The 19,789-nt window shown below is 50.3% G+C and overlaps 1 protein-coding gene across 6 annotated transcripts in view; it reads left to right on the forward strand.

Annotated features, from left to right (window-relative positions):
- Positions 1-19,278, forward strand: part of FBXO31 (F-box protein 31) — a 44,106-nt gene extending 24,828 nt beyond the window's left edge. For 4 of the 6 annotated variants that reach the window (XM_023536659.1, XM_023536657.1, XM_011370253.2 and 1 more), the window contains 4 exons: positions 4,635-4,744; positions 5,494-5,647; positions 6,870-7,258; positions 9,904-12,187. In XM_023536659.1, the coding sequence (XP_023392427.1) occupies positions 4,635-4,744; positions 5,494-5,647; positions 6,870-7,258; positions 9,904-10,126 (876 nt within the window). In that variant the 3' untranslated portion in view covers positions 10,127-12,187. Of the gene's footprint in view, positions 1-407; positions 483-4,634; positions 4,745-5,493; positions 5,648-6,869; positions 7,259-9,903; positions 12,188-19,056 lie in introns of those variants that run through there. The other 2 variants (XM_023536658.1, XM_023536660.1) reach the window with 2 other exon arrangements.
- Positions 19,279-19,789: the final 511 nt, after the last annotated feature.

The following is a 19,789-nucleotide window of genomic DNA, read 5'->3' on the forward strand; positions in this document are numbered from 1 at the left end:
ACCCTCCATTGGTTCTGCATCCAGTTAAAACTATTTGTTCTTTCCATCCACAATTCCTCAATGTTCCTTTTGCAAAACCTCTTTGCAAGAAGTCAGCTTAGAATAAGACACTGTGATACTGTTCTGGCAAGTGTGTTATCTGACACACTCCAAATGACAGCCTTGTTTTGCTGCTCTAAGAATCCTCCTGGGAAAGCACAAATGCCTCCCCCTTGGATGCACCCCTCCTTGAAAAGAAGGTGTGTGCTCAGGGTGGTTCTGAGCTTCCTTCTGTGGACCAGCCACAATTTGGTGGCGTCTTGAGCTTCTGTAGCTGAGTGGGGTACATCGGTGAGGAGGGGCTCATCTTTGGGTGGGGGCGTCATGACTGACTCGTTCCCCTCTCTCCTTTGTCATGAATACTCAAGATTGTGAAGAAGGATGAGTTCTCCACCAAGTGCAACCAGACGGACCACCATAGGATGTCTGGTGGGAGGCAGGAGGTGAGCCTGTACCCCTTCTGTGCACATGGAGCAGATGTGAGTTTGAATGGTTTGACATCACCGGCATGCCACCAACAAGAAGACTTTATCCCATCCCATGGTTCATCCTCACGTTGTTGGCACAGAAAGCACATCTTACCCTTTTGTCAGAAATGGCCTCATGTGCATATGTGTACACAAGCACAAGTTCTTATTTCCCACTACCCCTCAGAATGAATGACCAAAAAGAAATAGTTTTCTCTCGTTAGTTCTCCTTCGCCCTTTTGGGGAAATCTCCGAAGGGCTGTGCAGGCTTCTTCTTAGAGGTGAGTTGCAGGGAGATCAGAGGGCTGTTCTTAGGCAGCATAATGGATAAACCTGCATGCCATTGCTACCCAGGAGTTTGTGCTTCTTTTTGTTTGCTCAAGTAATTTTGTCTTGTCTTTGAGTTTCAGTTTTCTGAGGATCTAAGTCATATTGCCATTTCAAAATATTCTTAAGAAAAACTTGAACTTTTAAAATATAGAATGCTCATTGCAGCTTCTAGGTATTTGTTGGAAGTGCACTTCTCAGCCAGTTTCTGAGTCTCTGATGGCTTATGTTAGCTCATGATTTCTTCAGCATCCTGCCTGTGAAGGAACCAGTGAATCGTCCTCCCCCAGCCCTTCATGTGGGCTCCAGCCTTCATCAACACCAGAAGCCAGCCCTGCGAGGTCATTTGTTAGTAAACTACATCCACAGGGTTTGCCAACCCTCCCACTTCCTTGTACGCAAACTCTAGTTCCAGGAATTCTGCCAGCTTTGCGTACTTTCGAAGGCCAAGTCCAGGCTATCCTGTAGTGTGACCTAGAACCTTAGCTGGTACCTTAGGGCTGCAGGGTCATTGGCCTGAGCCTCACAGGCACCTCTCATGTGACCCTCCCACAGATTGAAGCTGCATCTTCTGGGTCCCTGTAAGCAGCACAGTGTCAGGCTGCCGGATTCTGACTCCAGTGCAGACACGACCTGGCTTGTCTTCATAGATGACAGCACAAGGCCCAGTCGCTACCGTCTTTCCCTGCCCCTGCCTGTAAAGGATTCCCAGCCTGAGGCTTCCGGAAATCTGGGGGATGCAGGGAGGAGCAAAGATGGGGAAGTAATCACCCAGTTACTAAAATTATGCCTATCATCATCAAATAGAACACGAAGGCAAGAGGGCTAATATAGCAGCTAGGAACCATCTCCAAGCCCATTCTCCAGCTTCCTTTAAGGATTTTAACAGTTCCGAAGGAAATAAAAACCAAACTTGGTTAAAGTGGAACCTTTTTTTTTAGCATAACTCTTATTCCAGAGATATTTTCCAGTCTTATTAGAACTCTTTAAGCTTTATTTTTAAATTAAATGCTATGTGCAGTATAGTATTCCATCATCTTGCTGTGATGTAATCAGATGTCACCATTCTCCTACATTTGGACCTGGAGTTTGTGCTCAGATGTTCACGTGTCCCATTACCTTCCTGATCACGTGCTTGAGTGACTTTCCCTCTGGGAGCCTCAGTCCTTATCTGTAAAATAGGGCCCCATGATGACCTGCAGACCCTGAGTGGTTTTGGAGGATTGAGTAGGGCACCGCATGTGAATGACAGCACCAGGCCTGGCCGGAGCCATGCGAGAGGATGCCAGGTGTTATTACTGTAACCCCGCTCTCTGAACTCTATGCAGAAACTGTATCTGGATTTTGGGTCATGCAGAAATGGAATTGACAGGTAAAAGGCCCGAAGATGTTCCAAATTATTGTTCCATGATGCCAGTTTGCTGCTCCTTATGTACAGCCCACCAGGGCAGTGAGACCTGCCTCCCACGCTCCCGCCAGCCCTGGTGTTGATCCTGGTGGAGGCAGCACCGGTTAGCATGTGGCCTTTGGGTTAGCTCTGATTCTGCCACTTCCTAAGTGGAAAGGTTTGTCAACTTTTACAGGCCCAAATCTCTGTAGAACGGGAGAAATGTTAGCACCCATCTCCTAGGCCTTTGTGCAGATTAAGACGATGATTGTATTGTGCCGGCACACGGTGAGCCAGTCCTGGATAAATATTAAGCTTATTCTTGTCTTTTATGTTCCAGGCTCTTGTGTTTTTCCTTGTGCCTACATACCTTATAATATTATTTCATAATAAACGTATGCATCTCAGAGTTCTTTGTTCTGAGTATTTGAGTCTGGTTGGTATTCCTAATGACTTTGACCTTTTCGTGCAAAGTAAATATGATTACAACTATTCGCAAGCCATCTTCTTCATGGTATTTAGCTCAAGTCTGATGATTCACCATGCCAACATTGAAATCCTTGTTCATTACATTCACTTCCATTTCTATCTGTTAGTTATATATCTGACTTTTTCTTTTTTTAGGGCCTTTCCTCCATGGATTCAGCCATTTAAATGGAAGGTTTTAACTTTGGTGAACTCTAATTTGTCCATTTTTTTCTTTTATGGTTATAGTTTTCTGTGTCCTAAAAAACTTAGCCTACTTCAAAGTTGCAGAGAGGCTTTCTTTCTTTTTTTTTTTTTTTTTGAGGTATGGTAGCTTCATGTTATGCTTAGGTTTGAGACCCATCTTGAATTTTTTCTTGTGAATGGTATGAGGCAGGAGTCATGTTTCTTTTTCTTCGTATAGATGTCCAGTTGTTCAAGCATCATTTGTACTAAAGGCTTTCCTTTCCCCATTGGGTTGCTTGGATACTTTTTCAAAAATAAATGTGTGTCTGTTTCCAGGCTCTCTGTTTAATTCCATTGATGTCTTTGTCCATTCTTACACTCATACCAACGTCTTCCTTACTGTAGCCTTAGAGTGAGTCACAACATGAGCTAGTGAGGGTCATCTAGCTTTGTTCTTTTGCAAGATTGCTTTGGATATTTTAGGTTCTTTTCATTTCCATAAAAATTTCAGAATCAGCTTGTTGGTTTCTACAGAAAACTTAGCCTGGTGGGATTTGATTGGCACTAAACCTGTAGATCATTTTGGAGTGTTGTTGACCTAATGCTGCATCTTCCAGTCTGTAGATACCTCTGACTATTATTCGGCCTCTTCCGTTCAGCGGAGTCTTGGGGTTTTCAGAGTGGAAGTCTTGCACATATTTTGTGGGGTTTTTTTTTTTTTTTTGAGGTGGTTGTTGCAAATAGGATTTAAAATTTTTATTCTCCAATTTTGTGCTACTAGTATATAAAAATTTAGTTGGTTTTATGTATTGATTTTGTAGTCCTAATAGTTTAGTTCAGTCACTCTAGTAATTTCTGTTCTTTGTGGGAGTTTGGGCAGTAACATATTAAAGCAATTGACAGATTGTACCTCTTTTTTTTGGTAAATTGCTGTTGCTTCTATTTGTAGAGCTAATTCTAGATGATCATTAGAAACACTACATATATTAAATTAAGAACTCAGATCTGTGGATTAATTAAGTTAAATGTGTAGAATCAAGCTATTAAGCACTAAAGATCCTTCACATTCTTTGATTCCATAATGAATTATTGAGCTTTGGGGATGTGGCATTTGTAAAAACTCCCTTTTCACACATATACTTACTGAACATACAATATAACTATGAAGGCACGTTTGAGAAAGAAAAATTCACCCACAGTCTCTCCACCCTGGCTGTACTTGTCATATTCCTCATTGGCAGCCACAGAAAGCAGCTCTGGCCGACGTGACCAGCCTAGGGTTTAGCAACAGAGTCCTGTCTTCTCGCTCTTTCAGAAGCCCGATAACCAGGCTCAGAGACTGTGTCGAGCCAGCTCAGTTTAGACATCTCCTGTTTCGTGGGTGAGCGTGGAAGCGAGACTCACTTGGCTGTTCTCTGGGAGTTCTGGACATGGGCTCTGGCCCCAGCCTTGCCTGAAGGGACCCCGTGTCCCTGCTGCTTCCCCTGAAGTCTGGGCCCGTGTGCTCTGGGAAAGCAAGGACCAGAGCCCCTCGCTTTTGTTGGTGGCATGACTCCATAGAAAGGGAGGCAGGTGCTGGGAGACCAAACGTATGGCAGCTGCCTATTCTTCTGCCAGCCATGTCTCTATGCATCTTCCCAGGTGGGTTCCAAGGCATCACCCATAGCTATAAAAATGCTGCTTTGTCCACTTATCCTCACAGTGAGCAACCTCTCCAGACCCCTCTGTCATGGTGGTTTTCATGACCTGTGTTCTCTTGGAAGGAATTCCGAACGTGGCTGAGGGAAGAATGGGGGCGGACACTGGAGGACATTTTCCACGAGCACATGCAGGAGCTCATCCTAATGAAGTTCATCTATACCAGTCAGTACGAGTAAGTGCAGCCCCTCCCCGCATGCGTACCATGAGCGCAGCACCCGCCCCCCTCCCCCACCGTGGGTACTGTGAGCTCAAGCCTTCCCACCCCCACCCCTGGGTACCGTGAGCACAGCCTCCTCCCTGTAGGTACTGAGAGCATAGCCCTTCTCTGAGAGTGCTCTGAGTGCAGTCCCTCTCTGCGAGAAGACTGTGAACTCACTGTCGCCCTCTGTGGGTACCGTGAGCATAGTCCCCATCCCTACCTCCCGACCACCCCTTGTTTGTTTTCTGTCTGATGTGTCGTCATCATCCACCAGCTGTGCTCTGGCGGGCCGGGTGTTTGCGCCAGATCATCAGGCTTGTTTCCCATGTCTTCCCGGGAGGCCTGCTTTCTCACCGTCTGTGTCTGTGCCCACAGCCCCTGTTTAGCCTCTTTTGCCATGTCCTTTGTGCAGTCCCAGGGTGACAGAACAGGAGTGGCATTTCTTTCTCTCCACCCCAGCTGCCTTGGGGCTCCCAGCAGAGACACATGAGCCCCTGTTAAGCCCTATTGGAATCAGAGAAGGTGTCAGGGTGCCATGCACATGTGGCTGGGGGTGAGCCTGGCTCAGAACCGTGGAGTGTCGCTGCTCCTCTCTGGCCTGACCACATTGGGCTGCCCTGCTCTGCTGACCCTCCGTGGCAGAGCAGGGAGGTGCATGGGCACTGCCCTGCTGCCCCCCGTGCCTCTCTGCCATGCTCTCATGCTGCCCACTCCCCCCACAGCAACTGCCTGACCTACCGCCGCATCTACCTCCCGCCCAGCCACCCGGACGACCTCATCAGGCCGGGCCTCTTCAAAGGCACCTATGGCAGCCACGGCCTGGAGATTGTCATGCTCAGCTTCCATGGGAAGCATGCCAGGGCCACAAAGATCACGGTGAGTCCAGGCTCCGCCAGCAGGTCCAGCCCTGTGTGGAATCGTCAGGTTGGCCGTGGAGTAGTGTGACTCAGGTTGTGTCCTGCTACTCAGAATGGGCCTGGACTCTTGGCATCACTTCACTGGGGAGCTGGTTAGGGACGCAGATCCTTGGGCACCCCTGGACCTGCAGGAAGGATCTGCAGGGGATTTTGAGCACTTGTGAGGTGGCTGTACTATGTAGCTCTCAATCCTAGCCCCACACTTAGATCCCTGGGGAGGTTGCAAACACTGATTGTCCAGGCCCCACCCTACAGATTTTGATTTAATGGTGGAGGGAGCTAGGTTAGAGACTTCCCAGTTGACCTCAATTGTTACCATATTGGAGACCCCTGCATTAGCACATGGACCCCATTGCCTGGCTTGGCCTCAGCAGCTTGTGAAAGCGGCTGGAAGGTTGTTGAGCTATGGTTAGGGGGTTCTGAGTAGGCCAGGCATCGTCTGTTTCAGGGGCCACCATTCACACCGTGCTCACTCGTTACCTGCATCATTGCTGGGGTAAGTTTCTAGCAGATGCACTAAAGCATCCTGAAGAAGCAGCATCTCTTCTGAGTCCTCACAAATCATTGCTCTTGAACCTTGGTTCCCTGGGGTCCTGTTCCTTTTGGGAAAGCTCCTTGTGAATGAAAGCCTGGAACCGGGGCCGAGTCCCTGGTCCGGTGGGGCTCTCCTGCGGGGACTTCAGTGTTCTCCTCATCCCCATGTAGAACTGCAGGGCTGGGGAGATCTCCTGGGGCTCAGGCTTAGGAGCTTCTGCATTCTCAGCAGACAGATCCGAACTGGCGTCACAGGCCTGCCGCCCCTCGCCTGACCTGGGGAGGGTGTGAACTTCTGTAAGCCCTGGTCTCTTCAACAGGCTTAGTTCCCATCTTAGGTCTTTGAATGAAGATAAGCCATTGTGCCAGGTGCCTGCAGGCCCTCACCAGGTCACTGGGGCCCTCACCAGGTCACTCGTGGGTGCTGTTATTCTCTCTCCTCAAAGATCCCATCACAGATGGGGCCTCCCACTCCAGGCACTCATTTTTTAAGGTCTTCTAAAATATTCTTCTCAAGGGCTTGCTGCTAAGTCAGTAGGAAAGCTGGAGCAAGCTCATCTGGCCACAGGCAGGATCTAGGCTGGGAACTGCGCAAAGTGTGTTTCTGCTGGTCTCACCCTGCTGACTGCTGCCCACTCACTCCCCAGGGTGACCCCAACATCCCTGCTGGGCAGCAGACAGTGGAGATCGACCTCATGCACCGCATCCAGCTGCCCGATGTCGAGAACCTTCGCAACTTCAACGAGCTCTCCCGCATTGTCCTGGAGGTTCGTGAGCAGGTGCGCCAGGAGCAGCAGCAGCCGGAAGAAGGGCCTGAGGATGGCGAGCGCCACAGCCAGCAGAGCCCCCGAGAGCCCCAGCAGGACCCTGCCCAGCCCAACATGGGGCTACCCACTGAGAAGGACAGAGAGCCTGGGGACAGAGGGGCTGCAGCTGCAGAGGAGCAGCCTGCCCAGTCTGGGCAGGGCCAGCCCTTCGTGTTGCCCGTGGGCGTGAGCTCGAGGAACGAGGACTACCCCCGCACCTGCAGGATGTGGTAAGGACTCGAGGGTGCCCCCACACCCAGCACAGAGACAGGGCTGGGGTGGGACCCAGTCTGAGAGGCGCGCATGGGGGCTTGCAGCACCAGGGTGGGGAGCCTCTAATGGCTTGGTCCAAACCTAAGCTCGGACCCAAGAGGATGGCACTGTTTCCTGGGCTGCACGGTTGGTGCTCACATCCTCATAGTGACTAAGGTAAAAGGGAGACAAGGCAGGACGTCAGGCAGCACTGAAGCAGACAGTCAGGAGGAGGACTCTCCCCTGCCCACACCTCTCCCTGTAGAAAGCCTGCTTGGGGTTCGCCTGGATGTCCTTGCAGGTAAGGCCTGTTGTGGCTTTTCCATCTATCTCCTAATGAAAGTACTTCCGATGTTGGTCCGTTATTTCTTCCTGTGATTTATTTCCTTCCCTCCCTCCCTCCCTCTCTCCCTCCCTCCTTCTTTCCTTCCTTCCTTCCCTCCTTCCTTCTTTCATTCCTTTCTTCCTTCTTCCCTCCCTTCCTTCCTTTCTTCTTTCTCTCAGTTATTTTTCTGTCTTCTCCTGCTACTTTGGACCAGCATCTCAGTGGCCACTGAAGCGAACCCCAGCCCAGACAGCATGTGCAAAGGGGCTGGCATTGCCACTTCTCTCCCTGCAGAGGTCAGGGTCACTGATCTGGGACAAGGCCTGCTCTAGGCTGCCAGTTTCTTGTCTGGCTCTCTGTCCTTATGGTTTTGTCTCGGGCCACTGCCTTCAGCCACTCAGGCCTACCTCTGCCATCCAGGCCACTCCCTAGTAGATGAATTACAAGACCCTTGTCCTAGTCCCCTATATTTTAGGGCTATTTAAGTTTAACTAAAATGAATAAAATTAAAAATTCAGATTCTCAGTTGCACTGGCTGCATTTCAAGTGCTCAGTAGCCCCACGTGGCTGATGGCTTCTGTGTTGAACATGTAGATCCAGAACATTCTATCATAACAGAAAGTTCTCCTGGACAATTGTCCTAGCAGACATTTGAGGGAATAATCTGTCATTCTCTTGACATTATAACTGACTCTCTCCACCCTTGTCAAGTTATGTTTAAAGGATTGTTCCCCTTTACCTCTGGGCTAACTGTTGTCTCATGTGCCAGCAGTGGTCTAAGTGGCATTTACACAGAGACTAACAGTGTAGTGTGGCCAGCATGCTGAAGGGGATTTAGGTGTCAACATGAGCTTGGTGGAAAAAATTCATTACCTTTTCTTCCAGTTATAGAATTATGATAACAGTGGCTGAATTGGGGTTTTCCAGAGGGAGACATACAAATAGCATTCCAATATAATTCGACTCGATATAAATTTTTTTGTAATATTTTAAAATTTTTATTGAAGTATCGTTGATACACAATATTATGTTAGTTTTAGGTATACAACATAGTGATTCAACATTTATATTCCTTACACTGTGATCACCACAGTAAGTCTAGTAATCATCTGTCACCATACAAAGTTATTAGGATAATGTTGATTATTTTCCCTAGGCTGTACATTACATCCCCGTTTGAAGGGTCATAAAAGAAAAAGGCTCTGTTATCCCTAAATAACTTGACAACTCCCAGTAGGTCATGGCCAGCCAAGAGCCCATCAGCTCACCAGCATGCTGGGGCCAGCCTGCCTGGAAGCTCCTGTCCAGCCCCCTGCCAGAGCTGCAGGATTGTCCTCTACTCTTGTGCTGAACATCAGGGGCTCTGTGGCTTGGGAGGGGCATGCTGTGTTCCTTCCCTGTCTGGTTTATGTGTTGGCAAGGACTTGTCACAGTGCCTGGGCAGGAGACATCTGCTGTGTGTTCTTAAGCCCGGTGAGCATTGCTTCGCCTCTCTGTGTGCTGTGGTGCTTCTTTCCCCACCAACAAATCCTGTGAACCAGAGCCTCATTCACAGGGCTTCTCTCCCCTCTCCTGCCCAGCAGTGCCTCAGTATGGCTGGCCAGGGTGGGATCTTGGGTGCTATTCCACGTGCTGGGAGATTCAGGCCAGCTTCTAACTTCTACTCATCCATTGGAAGTAACAAGTTCTTTGCAAGAAAGACATAAATGTATTTCCGCCTGATATTAATCTCAAAACTTGGCCATAATGGGCATTAGAAAATTCTCCCTTATGAGTTAATGTCAATTGCATGCTGATAGGTCTTTATCGATTATATTTGAGTTGTTTATATGTTGACTCAACTATCCCAGGAATTAAGATTTTTCACAGTCTGCATTATGAAGATGTATGCTTTGAGACAGTGTCATGAGGTGGGACTGCCTGAGACCCCCTTCCTTCAGTTGAGTAAGCTGGTAGGCAGCAGTGGTCGATGGGATGAGCCCAGCACGCCTGCCCAGGCGCTCTGTAATTGAACATCTGTCTCCCCAGATGCCCAGAGCCTTGCCCTTCTGCTCACATGGCTCAGTGCATTGGGAGTTTTAGAGTTGTGTGGAGGCCCTATGAAGACAGGCTCAATCGGAGTGCTGTCACCTGCTGATTCTTAGCTTCTTGCTGGCAAGTAGGGAAAGTGGTTCGCAAGGAGTGAAGGGTGTTTTAGAACACTACAGGATGGCAGGGTGCTTGACGTGGGCCAGTGCATGCACCTGGAGGCCCCTCTCACTCCTCGATCCCTCATGCTTTCCTTCTTTCTTTCTTCAGTTTCTACGGCACGGGTCTCATCGCCGGCCATGGCTTCACCAGCCCCGAGCGTACCCCTGGGGTCTTCATCCTGTTTGACAATGACCGCTTTGGGTTCATTTGGCTAGAGCTGAAATCCTTCAGCCTGTACAGTAGGGTCCAGGCCACCTTCCGGAATGCAGACGCACCGTCCCCACAGGCCTTCGAGGAGATGCTCAAGAACATTCAGTCCCTGACCTCCTGACGGCCTCCTTCCCCGCCAGGGGGTGGCCCCCAACCCCTCAGCCTGGGAAGAGCAGCAGCATGCACTTTGGAGATTTGACCTCTGATAAGAGCACCCACTTCCTTGTAGGCGTCTCGGCCCAGCCACCTGAGGCACTTTCTATAGAGTGTGCAACATACGCCTGTGTATTTGTCAGTAGCTGATGGGAAAGCTGAGCTGAGCATGTTCTTACCAAAAGAAAAAGAAAAAAAGAAAAGAAAAGAAAAGAAAAAAGAAAGAAAGAAAGAAAGAAAAAGAGCCAGAACTGATTCAGAAGATGGGCTGCAGGGGCATGGAAATAATTGAGTTAGGGAAACTGGGTTTGTCTTTGGCCCACTGGCAGTTTTCCAGGGAAAACAGAATCCTCCTTCAGGGAAGTTTATGACTTAACAGAGTCTCTTGCCTTGGACCGATCTAAGAGGTCGAGTGTGTAGGGTGCCAGCTCCACCTCTGCTCTGTAGGAAGCAAGTGAAAGTGGCCGTGGGCCTGTGAGGGCCTGGGCGAGGTGAACGTGTGCAGCTGGGCAGGTGCAGAGGGGCAGCGTGTGTGGAAAGAGCCCTGGGGACTCAGGGGTGTCAGGCTTGGAACCCAGCCCCGAATTTCTGTTTATCTACTGACTTGCTTGGATTTTGGACAGAAGCACCTCACCCCCTCTCAGTTTCTGACTCAGTGAAATAGGGCTAGTAAAACAGGTCCCTAGAGAATGTCACTGCTGGCCTTTGAGCAGCTTGGGGGCTCTGCAAACACCACCCCTCCCCTGGGCTCTGGGCAGTGCCCATGTGCTTGCCTTGGCCCCTCTCCAGCTTAGAACCGTCTCTACAGCCAATTTCAGTCAGCCCTCGTGCGTATATGGCCCCCTCCCTCCGCACACACTCTGGTGTCAGAATCCAGGTTAAGGTGCCAGGTGTGACTGCACACAACGACTGTGTGGGCCCTGCACAGACAAGAGGGCAGTTTCCTAGAAAAGTCGCTGATAGGGGTGCACTTTGGAGACCAGAACCTCCTAGGGATTGTGCCACATGGAGACCCTGAGCACTGACCCTTCTGCTGGCGTGCCCGTATTGGGTTGACACCTACGTTTGGGGACCCCTACTGATGTGTGTTTCTGGAAGAACAGAGCCCTAAATGCATGCAGGCCTCCAAGAGGGTTTCAGCTCTCCTTCCAGCCTGCAGAGTGCCGTCTCCATGCCACACGGCCACAAGCATGCTTCCCGGGGGGCAGGGCACACTGTCCCCCACTCCGTTGCTCATCCTTGTTGGGTAGACTGCACTGAGTCCTTACTCTGGGGGCGAGGAACCCCAGGGAAGGGGGAGCTTTGTGGTGCCTTCATGTAGGAGACCAACCCAAGCTGCCCTGTGAAATGTGTCCTCTGTTTTCCTAATTTCTTCCTGACTTTTTTTTTTTTTTTAAAATAAAAAAATTCCCATTGCCCTAGCCTCAGTACATTTGGCAACTTTGACCTTCCTTTCCTTTCCAGTGTCAGAATCATCAGACTTTGGGGCACTAGTGCCTAAATGGCAAACTGGCTCTCCCAGGAGGTTCAGTGGGGACCCAGGAGAGATAAGCAGGGAAGGTGGGGTCCATCTTGGGCAGCAGCGGGGGTCAGCCACCTGGTGCTGTCAGCTGAATCTCGTCAGAAATGAATGCCCATGGCTCACCTTCCAGATCCTTCTAGTAGATCCTGCAGTCAGGTTAAGACACGGCCCCAGTTTCCTTGTCTTTTTTAGGACGGAGCCTAAAAGTGTTGTTGCCCGTCCCCCGTCTTGCAGTGTGACTTTTTTTCGTGCCAAGTGTGGCCAGCCCTGAATGGTGATAATGGTGGCCATGAAGTTTTGAGGAAAATGACAATGAAGGACAACTCGTTGTGCAGGCTGTTGTTCTCTAAGTTTCACCATTGTTTAAATAAAATCTGCCTATTTGACCCAGAGCCTGAGGCTCGCTCTCCAGGACTCCGTCTCTGTCCGAGGCCTCCGCTCAGCGTTGTAAAGTGCACATGGATCAAAGACGAACACTTCTGATTAAAAACCAGTCTCAGATCTGAATGACGTAACCTGCCTTTCCAGTGTTTGGGTCTACACATGGTTTCCACTAATAACGACTAAAATAACTCTAGGCTGTGGGCTGTCACCTGCGTTCACATCGTCTGTATCTCTGGTACGAGGAGGGGCCCCAGAGCTCGTGGGGTTTGTCCAGCTGGCAGTGGCCTGCAGCAGTAAAGGGCAAGGGCTTGTCCTCTGCCCAGCTGGTCATCTGGAGTACGTGTTATTTTCCCACTCTGAACCGAAACCTTAGCCAGCTCTCGGGTTCCAGTTCAGCAGGTGAGTGTGCAGGGACCTACGACCAGCTGGCTTCCCTTGGTCAAGGGCATGGTCAGGCAGTTCATCAGGGGACCTTCCAGTTGGTTAATTCATTGCAAGTCCAGCAAAGAACCAGAATGACCCACTTTAGGGACCAGCTACGCCCACGTGGTACTTGATTTGGGGGGGGGTGACAGGTAGACCTAGGAGGGTCTTTAGATGTTTCTTCATGGTTGGCAGCACCTGCCTTCACTTGCCACCTTGCTGCTGTGAGGTTGGGTAAGTCTATTGTGTAGACCGGAAGGGATCCTGGCTCCACCTTTGCATACTTGGACATGCTCTGTTTTCTGCTACGCAGGCGAAGAGGATGTGATTGGATGTTTTAGACACAAGTCATTGGAGATTCTTCTGTATCGAGGTTGAATGCTCATTGCGCGAGACTATTGCAAGTGACCTTATTATATTTTTAGCTACGTGACACAGGCCTGGCAGTATATCCAGTTATATCTGCCCATCCAGCTCAGGCCTCTAGCATCTGCTGCTGAGTGTGAACAGGTTTGGAGGCCTCGTGGCAGTGGGAGTTTCTAACTCCTTCATTCCTTGGTCCAGACTGGGACCTCCCTTCCTGACTACACCCCAAGTCCCTCTGTCTGGGCATCTGGTTCATTGTGGCTGGTGCTCACAGCTATCGCTGCCCTATTCCTTCTCACCAACACCCTCCTGCCCTGAAACCAGGCAGCTCAGGACCTGGCAGGTCCTCCTGGCTAACATGGAGGGTGGGGAGCACACACAATGGTCTGACAAGCTAGACACAGGTATTCCTGCTTCATGCAGAACTAGCCCAGAGGCCAAGTTGACATGCCAGGCTTTCTCTGTCACCAAGAACTTGGAGTTCACTGCTGTGGCCCAGACAATCAAGACCCCTCCCTTAGCCATCTGGTCTTCTCCCTGATGATGTCTCAGGGCTGGTTTTGAGTTTGCGGGTTGCCTATTGCGAGGTTTTCTTGCCATTGCGAGGTCACTTTTTAGTGCTTGTGAACAGTGATGGAGAGGATCAGCAAACTACTCAATCCCTTTGTCATTTGGTGAACTTGATCACAGGAATCTTGGAATTTCCCGAGTTCCTTGTGATCATGGCGTCTGAGCAGCCCAGAGTTATGACTCAGAGCTTAGAGAAAGGAGTCATGTTCTTTTGGAAGCCTTTTATTCTGTCCACTACTATCGTGTTCCAGTTGTTAAGAGTGCTGTGGGAGTGTCCTGATGTAACCCTCACCTGGTTCGAGGAGGAAGTGCTCCAATTCATAATTCATGGTCCATCCCAGTGTTAACATAGGCTAACCTCTTTATTTTTGGGAGAAGATCTGGAATGTAATTTGGCTGTGTGTTCTCAGAAGCATTTAGAGAATAGAAGAAAACCACAGATGCTGTGATTGGGAATAAGAGGTGTCTGCTCTGTCAGCTACAGCTTGGTGGCCTGCAGGCTAGCCTTCAGGGGGTGTGGGTGACCAGCAGCTGTGCAGCAGAAACAGTGCTATTGCAGGAGACAAATACTCTACTCGGGTTCCCTCAGCACCCACACTGTGGCCCTGTGCAGACAGATGCCTGGCTCTGCTCTGCCCAGCCCTGGTGTGGACAGGTGCTTCTCAGGGAGCAGAATCAGGAAAGGGGCAGTGGACCACCCAGGACCTGTGTGGTGGCCCCTGAGGCCTGAGCAGCAGACTGAGAGGGCCACCAATGTCCTGCTCCTCCCATGGCCATGACAGGGCCCGTGGCACAGGCCACACACCTACCCATGATCTGTGTAGAGAAGTCAGTGCCGTGTGATCCAGAGCTCCTCAGTCCCCAGCCCACTGTTTGGAGCCAGGCTTCACCAGACACTCCATCTCCATGTTTGGGGTTGTCCTGTGTGCTGTAGGACATCGAACAGCATTCCTGGCCTCCTCTATGATGACAACTCAGAATGCCTCCAGACATGACCAATGTCTCCGGGACTTAGTCACCTGGTAGAGAACCAGTGGGTCGGAACCTGCACCTCCATGCCCCAAACAGGGTGCCAAGTGTTGGGGACACGGTACACAAGTGGCATAGTCTCAGGCCTGCACAGCTTACAGCACAGAATGGCCCATGAATAGGCCGAGGTGGCCTTCCCATGACCCTCAGAGTGCCACATCAGGGCATGGTGTGTCCCCAGTGCAGCAGGGAGGTCAAGGCTGAGACAGAAGCAGGTGCAGTTGCACCTGTGGTGCCCGGCTTGGCTTGAGTCATGCTTGGTCCAGAGCCTGCAGGGTTAGGACGGTGGGCAAGGTTTTATCCCACTTGTCTCCTTCTCTATTTGGGAGGATCATCACCCCTAGAACCTGAGCAGAGACCCAGGGAAGGGGACTCCAAGATGGTGCAGGCCTGTGGCTCCTCCCCAGCCCTGGGGGGCCATCTCCACTGGCTTCTGGTGGTCAGGAGGAGGTGATGGCTGTTGTGTCATCAGCAGCACTGTCTGCCAAGGGAGTCAGGGGCTTATCAGGAGGGAGATGCTTCCCCAGCCCCCACTTGCTGAACCATGATCTTTGGGGAGAGGGTCTGAGCATTTGTAGCTTTCCAAGCTTCCCAAAGGATTCTGATGCTACATCATAGTGGCTTCTCTGTAGCTGTCATATGCTGCATAACAAATATCTCCTTTTCCAACCTCTTGGGCAGAGGAGTCCAGAGAAAATTCCCAAGGAATGGGAGTTTAAACAGCTAGCTGTCCTTTGCACTTTAATGAGGAAGTGTTGAGCTATCTTTTTTTTTCTATTGGTTAAGTTTTTGAGGTATAATTTTTGTACAGTCAGCTTTTAGTGTGTGTACATTTTTTTTTTTTTGCGTTGACCAATGCATACAGCTGTGAACAAGCACCACAATCCAGATATAGAATGTCCCAGCACCCTCAAAATCTCTGGTGCTGCCCCTTCATAGCCAGTCCCCTAACCCCAGTCACTGGCAACCACTGATCTGTTCTCCATCCCTATAGTTTTGCCTTTTCCAGAATGTCAAATAAATAGCATCAGACAACATGTAGCTTTTTCAGTCTAACTTCTTTAATTCAGCAATGTTCTTCAACTTTTTTTATTCACTATTGTTTCCCTTCAAGGAGCCTTTTTAAACTTGTTTTCCTAACACTTCTCGTGAAATTTTAATACCACCGATGTACTGTTTATCTGTGCCATGCAGACATAGTAAGGACCAGAGCCCTTCCTCTGAGCCCCAGTGGGGTCTCTGGGGGCTTCCGAGCATGGTCAGAAGATGGCTCTGACCGCCATGTTGAAAAAGGGCTGCAGGTGAGGAAGGTGATGGGAGATGTCCCTCAAGAGGCTGCTGTGGGGATTCCAGTAAGGGCCGACATGGCCTGACCCCTGGGAAGTGCTCGGACTCTGGGTGAGGGGTCATGGGCTGCTGGACTGGGGTTGTGGGGGAATGAGAGAAAAGCCGATTCTGCTCCTGCCTTGTGTGTTACGGGCCTAAATGCAGTCTCGGGTCCTACCTGCTAATGGCTTGGCCCTGGAGCTTACTTCACAGAGCTGCTGTGACCACTCAGTGGACAACAGGTGCCAAGACACTGGCTCAGGGTGACTGCTGTCCCAACTTGGGAGCCCACACAGCAAAGAAGGGATCCTCTGAGCCCTGTGGTGGACTAGCAGACCGCCCTTGTTCAGTCATTGAGAATGGCTGCTGAGCAATCTGTGGACTGGGCTGGGAGGCTGGCGAGGACCTAGACCCAATTCCTGTCCTCTCCTCAGGCTCCTTCCAGGATCCAGGACAAGGATAGAGGCTGCCTGAGCCTGGTGGATGGCCCTCATCACCGTGGAGCTTCTCTCTGTTCCCAACATTCCACAGTTCTATTGGAAGGCACACTTCCATGGGGCACCATGGGCAAGTGAGATGCTTCTCGGAAACATTCTCTTAGAGGACACTCGGTGATCTCAGGGAAAGCACTAGTATGTGGATACTTGGTGCTGGCAGGGGGATGTGGAGGGGGTGACGGTGACAGAGGCATTTGTAAATGAACAAACTCTCAGAGCTTGGCTGTCTGGCTTGGGCTGTGCCCCTTTCATAGCGCTCTGATGACAGTGAGGAGGAGGAGGATGGTGGTACCGTGTCCCCCAGCGAATTGCAAGAAAATGCAGTGAAGAAGGCAAGGGAGACCAAGACGCTGAAGTTATACAGCTCCTGGAAGAGAGAAATGCTAGAATGTTGCAGACGGAGAGGCAAGGAGAATAAGGGCGACCATGAAGCCTGTGATCCCAGAAGGAAAGGGTAAGCATTTGGGGCAGCAGAGTTGCAAAAGATGACGTCCACCAGTGGGGACCAGGCATATAACATAGGGACCCATTATGGGTGAGATAGCGAGCATCCTATATGCAGGAGCTGTTAGTACAGAACACATCTACACAAGTCGGCAGTGCCTGGTGGGATCTTGACCCAAAGCACTGAGCAACCCGGGCTGAGAGGAGATGCTGAACTTCTGAGAGACCCTTAAATCCCTGATGAGGGACATGAGATTTAACAATATAGTTCTTATTTAGATTTTATTTTAAAATTACGTTTTTAACTTAACCCACAAGGTTTAGATTTGTAGAACTCCTTTTCTATGCTTGTCATGGGTCAGTTATGCTGAACACAGGCTAAACAGGACCCTGGATTGGTGAACACACTACACAACTGCACCTCGACTCCCGGGACTCAGAGCCCTCGCTCTGCTCCCCCTTCTCTTTGCCGGGAGCTTTGGAAACAAAATCCTGGCAGCAATGTTTGGCAGCCACAGGCTTCGCCGGTTCCACTTCCTTCCCCTGAGATAGTGGCAATGAGCCAACCCCTGCTTGAAGTGGGAAGGGAAAGGGAAATATAGGAAAAAACGATTCTGTCACACTCGAGTAGTGGCGGTTGACATGCATGGAACACTCACTCCATGCCTGGCTTTCTTCAGCACCTTTCGTGCTCCGCCTTACCTGATCATCTCAAACTTCCTGTGGGATCGATACTATGGTTATCACTAGTTTACTGACAAAGCCAAGGCTTGGAAAAGTTAGGCAACTTGCCTGATACAGTAAGAGGCAGGGCAAGGATTGGGATCAGGTCCTTATTACTCTGACCGCTTGGGGCAGGGCGGGTGGGGTCTCCTTTGGATCGCCAGCTGGCATAGTGGTAGATTTGCTTTCCTGGCTCTGAACCTTGTGCAGGTGTAATCACATGAACATTTTGGAGTCTGGCTTGTTTGCTTCACCCATGTTGTGGGCTGCAATTGTGTTCTTTTGTGTTATCATATAGTGTTTATATGAATATGCCATACATTCTTTTTAAAAATCTTTTCTTCTAAGGATGGACATTTGGGTCATTTCCAGTTTGGAGCTGTTGACAAACCATTGCTGAGAGTATTTTTGTCCATGATGTAAGCTCTCATTTCTCTTAGGTGTATACTGGGGCAAGGAACTTCCTGGTCATTGTGTATTCATGTTTAGGTTTTGTAAATACTGCCGAAGAGTTTGCCAACATGGTTGTATCTATTTCAGGGGCAATGTATGGGGGGGTTCCAGCTGCCACCTCCTCGAAAACTTGGTATTGTCAATCCTTTTAATTTTAGCCATTCCAGGCAGGGATGGGGACAATGATGAACTATTCTTGACATGAAAGGGCAAGACAGTGTTCCAGTCTTCTATGCTATAGCAATGCTTCAGTGGGCTCAGGAGAATTGAGACAGCATAGAAGCCAAGAACGTTCCATGGTGGGCAGAAACAAGACAGCTGTAAATAAAATGCTAGGCTAATGACGAGATACCTGGATAACTGAGAGACCAGTGATGACATTGTTTATACACACACATGCAGGAGTGGTTTGAGATATTTAGCAGCTAATATGGTAGGGGCATTATCCAATCAGCATGGGTGCTAGCCACGAGCACATGCGTGTACTGGCTGGAAGCTCACCCCTGCTCATTGGTCACGATCTTAAATACCTATCCAGACTGAGCAGAAAACAGCACATTGGGGTATTAGGCATCAGGGCTACAGTTTCTTATGACGGTTTGGGCAAAGATCAATATTTAGAGTATTAAAGTCAGCATGAAAATACTGACGTGGGGGAAAAACTCAGTTTCCAATAAAAACAAATTGGAATTTATGATAAAGGAACACACAGAGGCAGAAAGCATTTGGTATTATGAGAATGTGAAGGCGTACATCCTGTTTTCATTTCAGCATCTGCCCAGAGCGCACGTGTGCACGTGAGCGAGGGTGGAGGAAGGGGCAGAGGAAAACGGGCTAGACCGTACAGAACTGCACTGCGACCTTCGGGATGACAGCTGTTTTGAATTCCATAGCCTTTTAAACTCCAGGTTGCTCAAGAAACACTCATATCTCACAATTTGAGCTCATTGGTAGGGTTGTCAGATTTAGCAAGTGAAATGCGGGGCGCACGGTTAAATCTGAATTTCAGAAAAACTTTAAATACAGGTATATCCCACGTCCTGTGTGGGATATACTCATGCCGCAATGCTTCGTGGCTCCCTGAAAGCAGCCCCTGGCCGGCGTCCGCACGTCCCTACAAGGCCGCTGATGTGCGGGTCCCACCTCCTTCTCTCTTTCCAGGGTACAGACCCTCCAGCTGGGGCGTCCCACGGACCCGCAGGCCTCTCGGTCGGAAATGGTGAGTGGGCTTTCCCAGTCAAGGTAGGTGGTTTTCCCAGGCGACGCCCACCTTGGCTAGACCGCAGGGCAGGACAATATGCTGCAAGGGTGAAGGTCCGACCCGCAAGCTTCCCACCTCTGCTCGGACCCAAAACCACCCGCCCAGCTGACCCGCTGACCCCTGCCGCTAGGAGCCAATCAGCCACCAGGCAAATGCCTAGAAGGCAGCGCCTGATTGGTTCTATGCAGACCAATCAGCGGGGCGGGGAGGTGCACGCAGAGGGGCCGTCGGGCCGGAAGGACGGGGCCTCCGAGAGGCGGGCGGGCGGAAGAGGAGGAACCTGGGGTCAGCCAGTGGGAAGAGAGAGGAAGGGTGGGAGTGGATGTGGGCGGCCTGCGGGGAGGAGAGTGTGTGTGTGTGTGAGAGTGTGTGTGTGTGTGCGTGCGTGCGCGCGCGCGCGCGCTAATCCACGGGATAAGTGACTCGTGTATGAGGTAGCCTCCGCTTTTGTCACCGCATCATGATGAGGATCACATCTTCTATCACCACGGTCGTATCTGAGCTGCGACAGGCACTTCCGGGAGCCCTCGGGTGTCCGTTGGGTCAGCGCGCACTCAAACCCTGAGAGCGTCTGGACAGGCACGTGCATCCTTGAGTCCTGCACGCTGAGCCACGGATACCACTCCTGGAGGA

This window comes from Pteropus vampyrus, unplaced genomic scaffold (genome assembly GCF_000151845.1).
Source record: "Pteropus vampyrus isolate Shadow unplaced genomic scaffold, Pvam_2.0 Scaffold166, whole genome shotgun sequence".
NCBI lineage: Eukaryota > Metazoa > Chordata > Mammalia > Chiroptera > Pteropodidae > Pteropus > Pteropus vampyrus.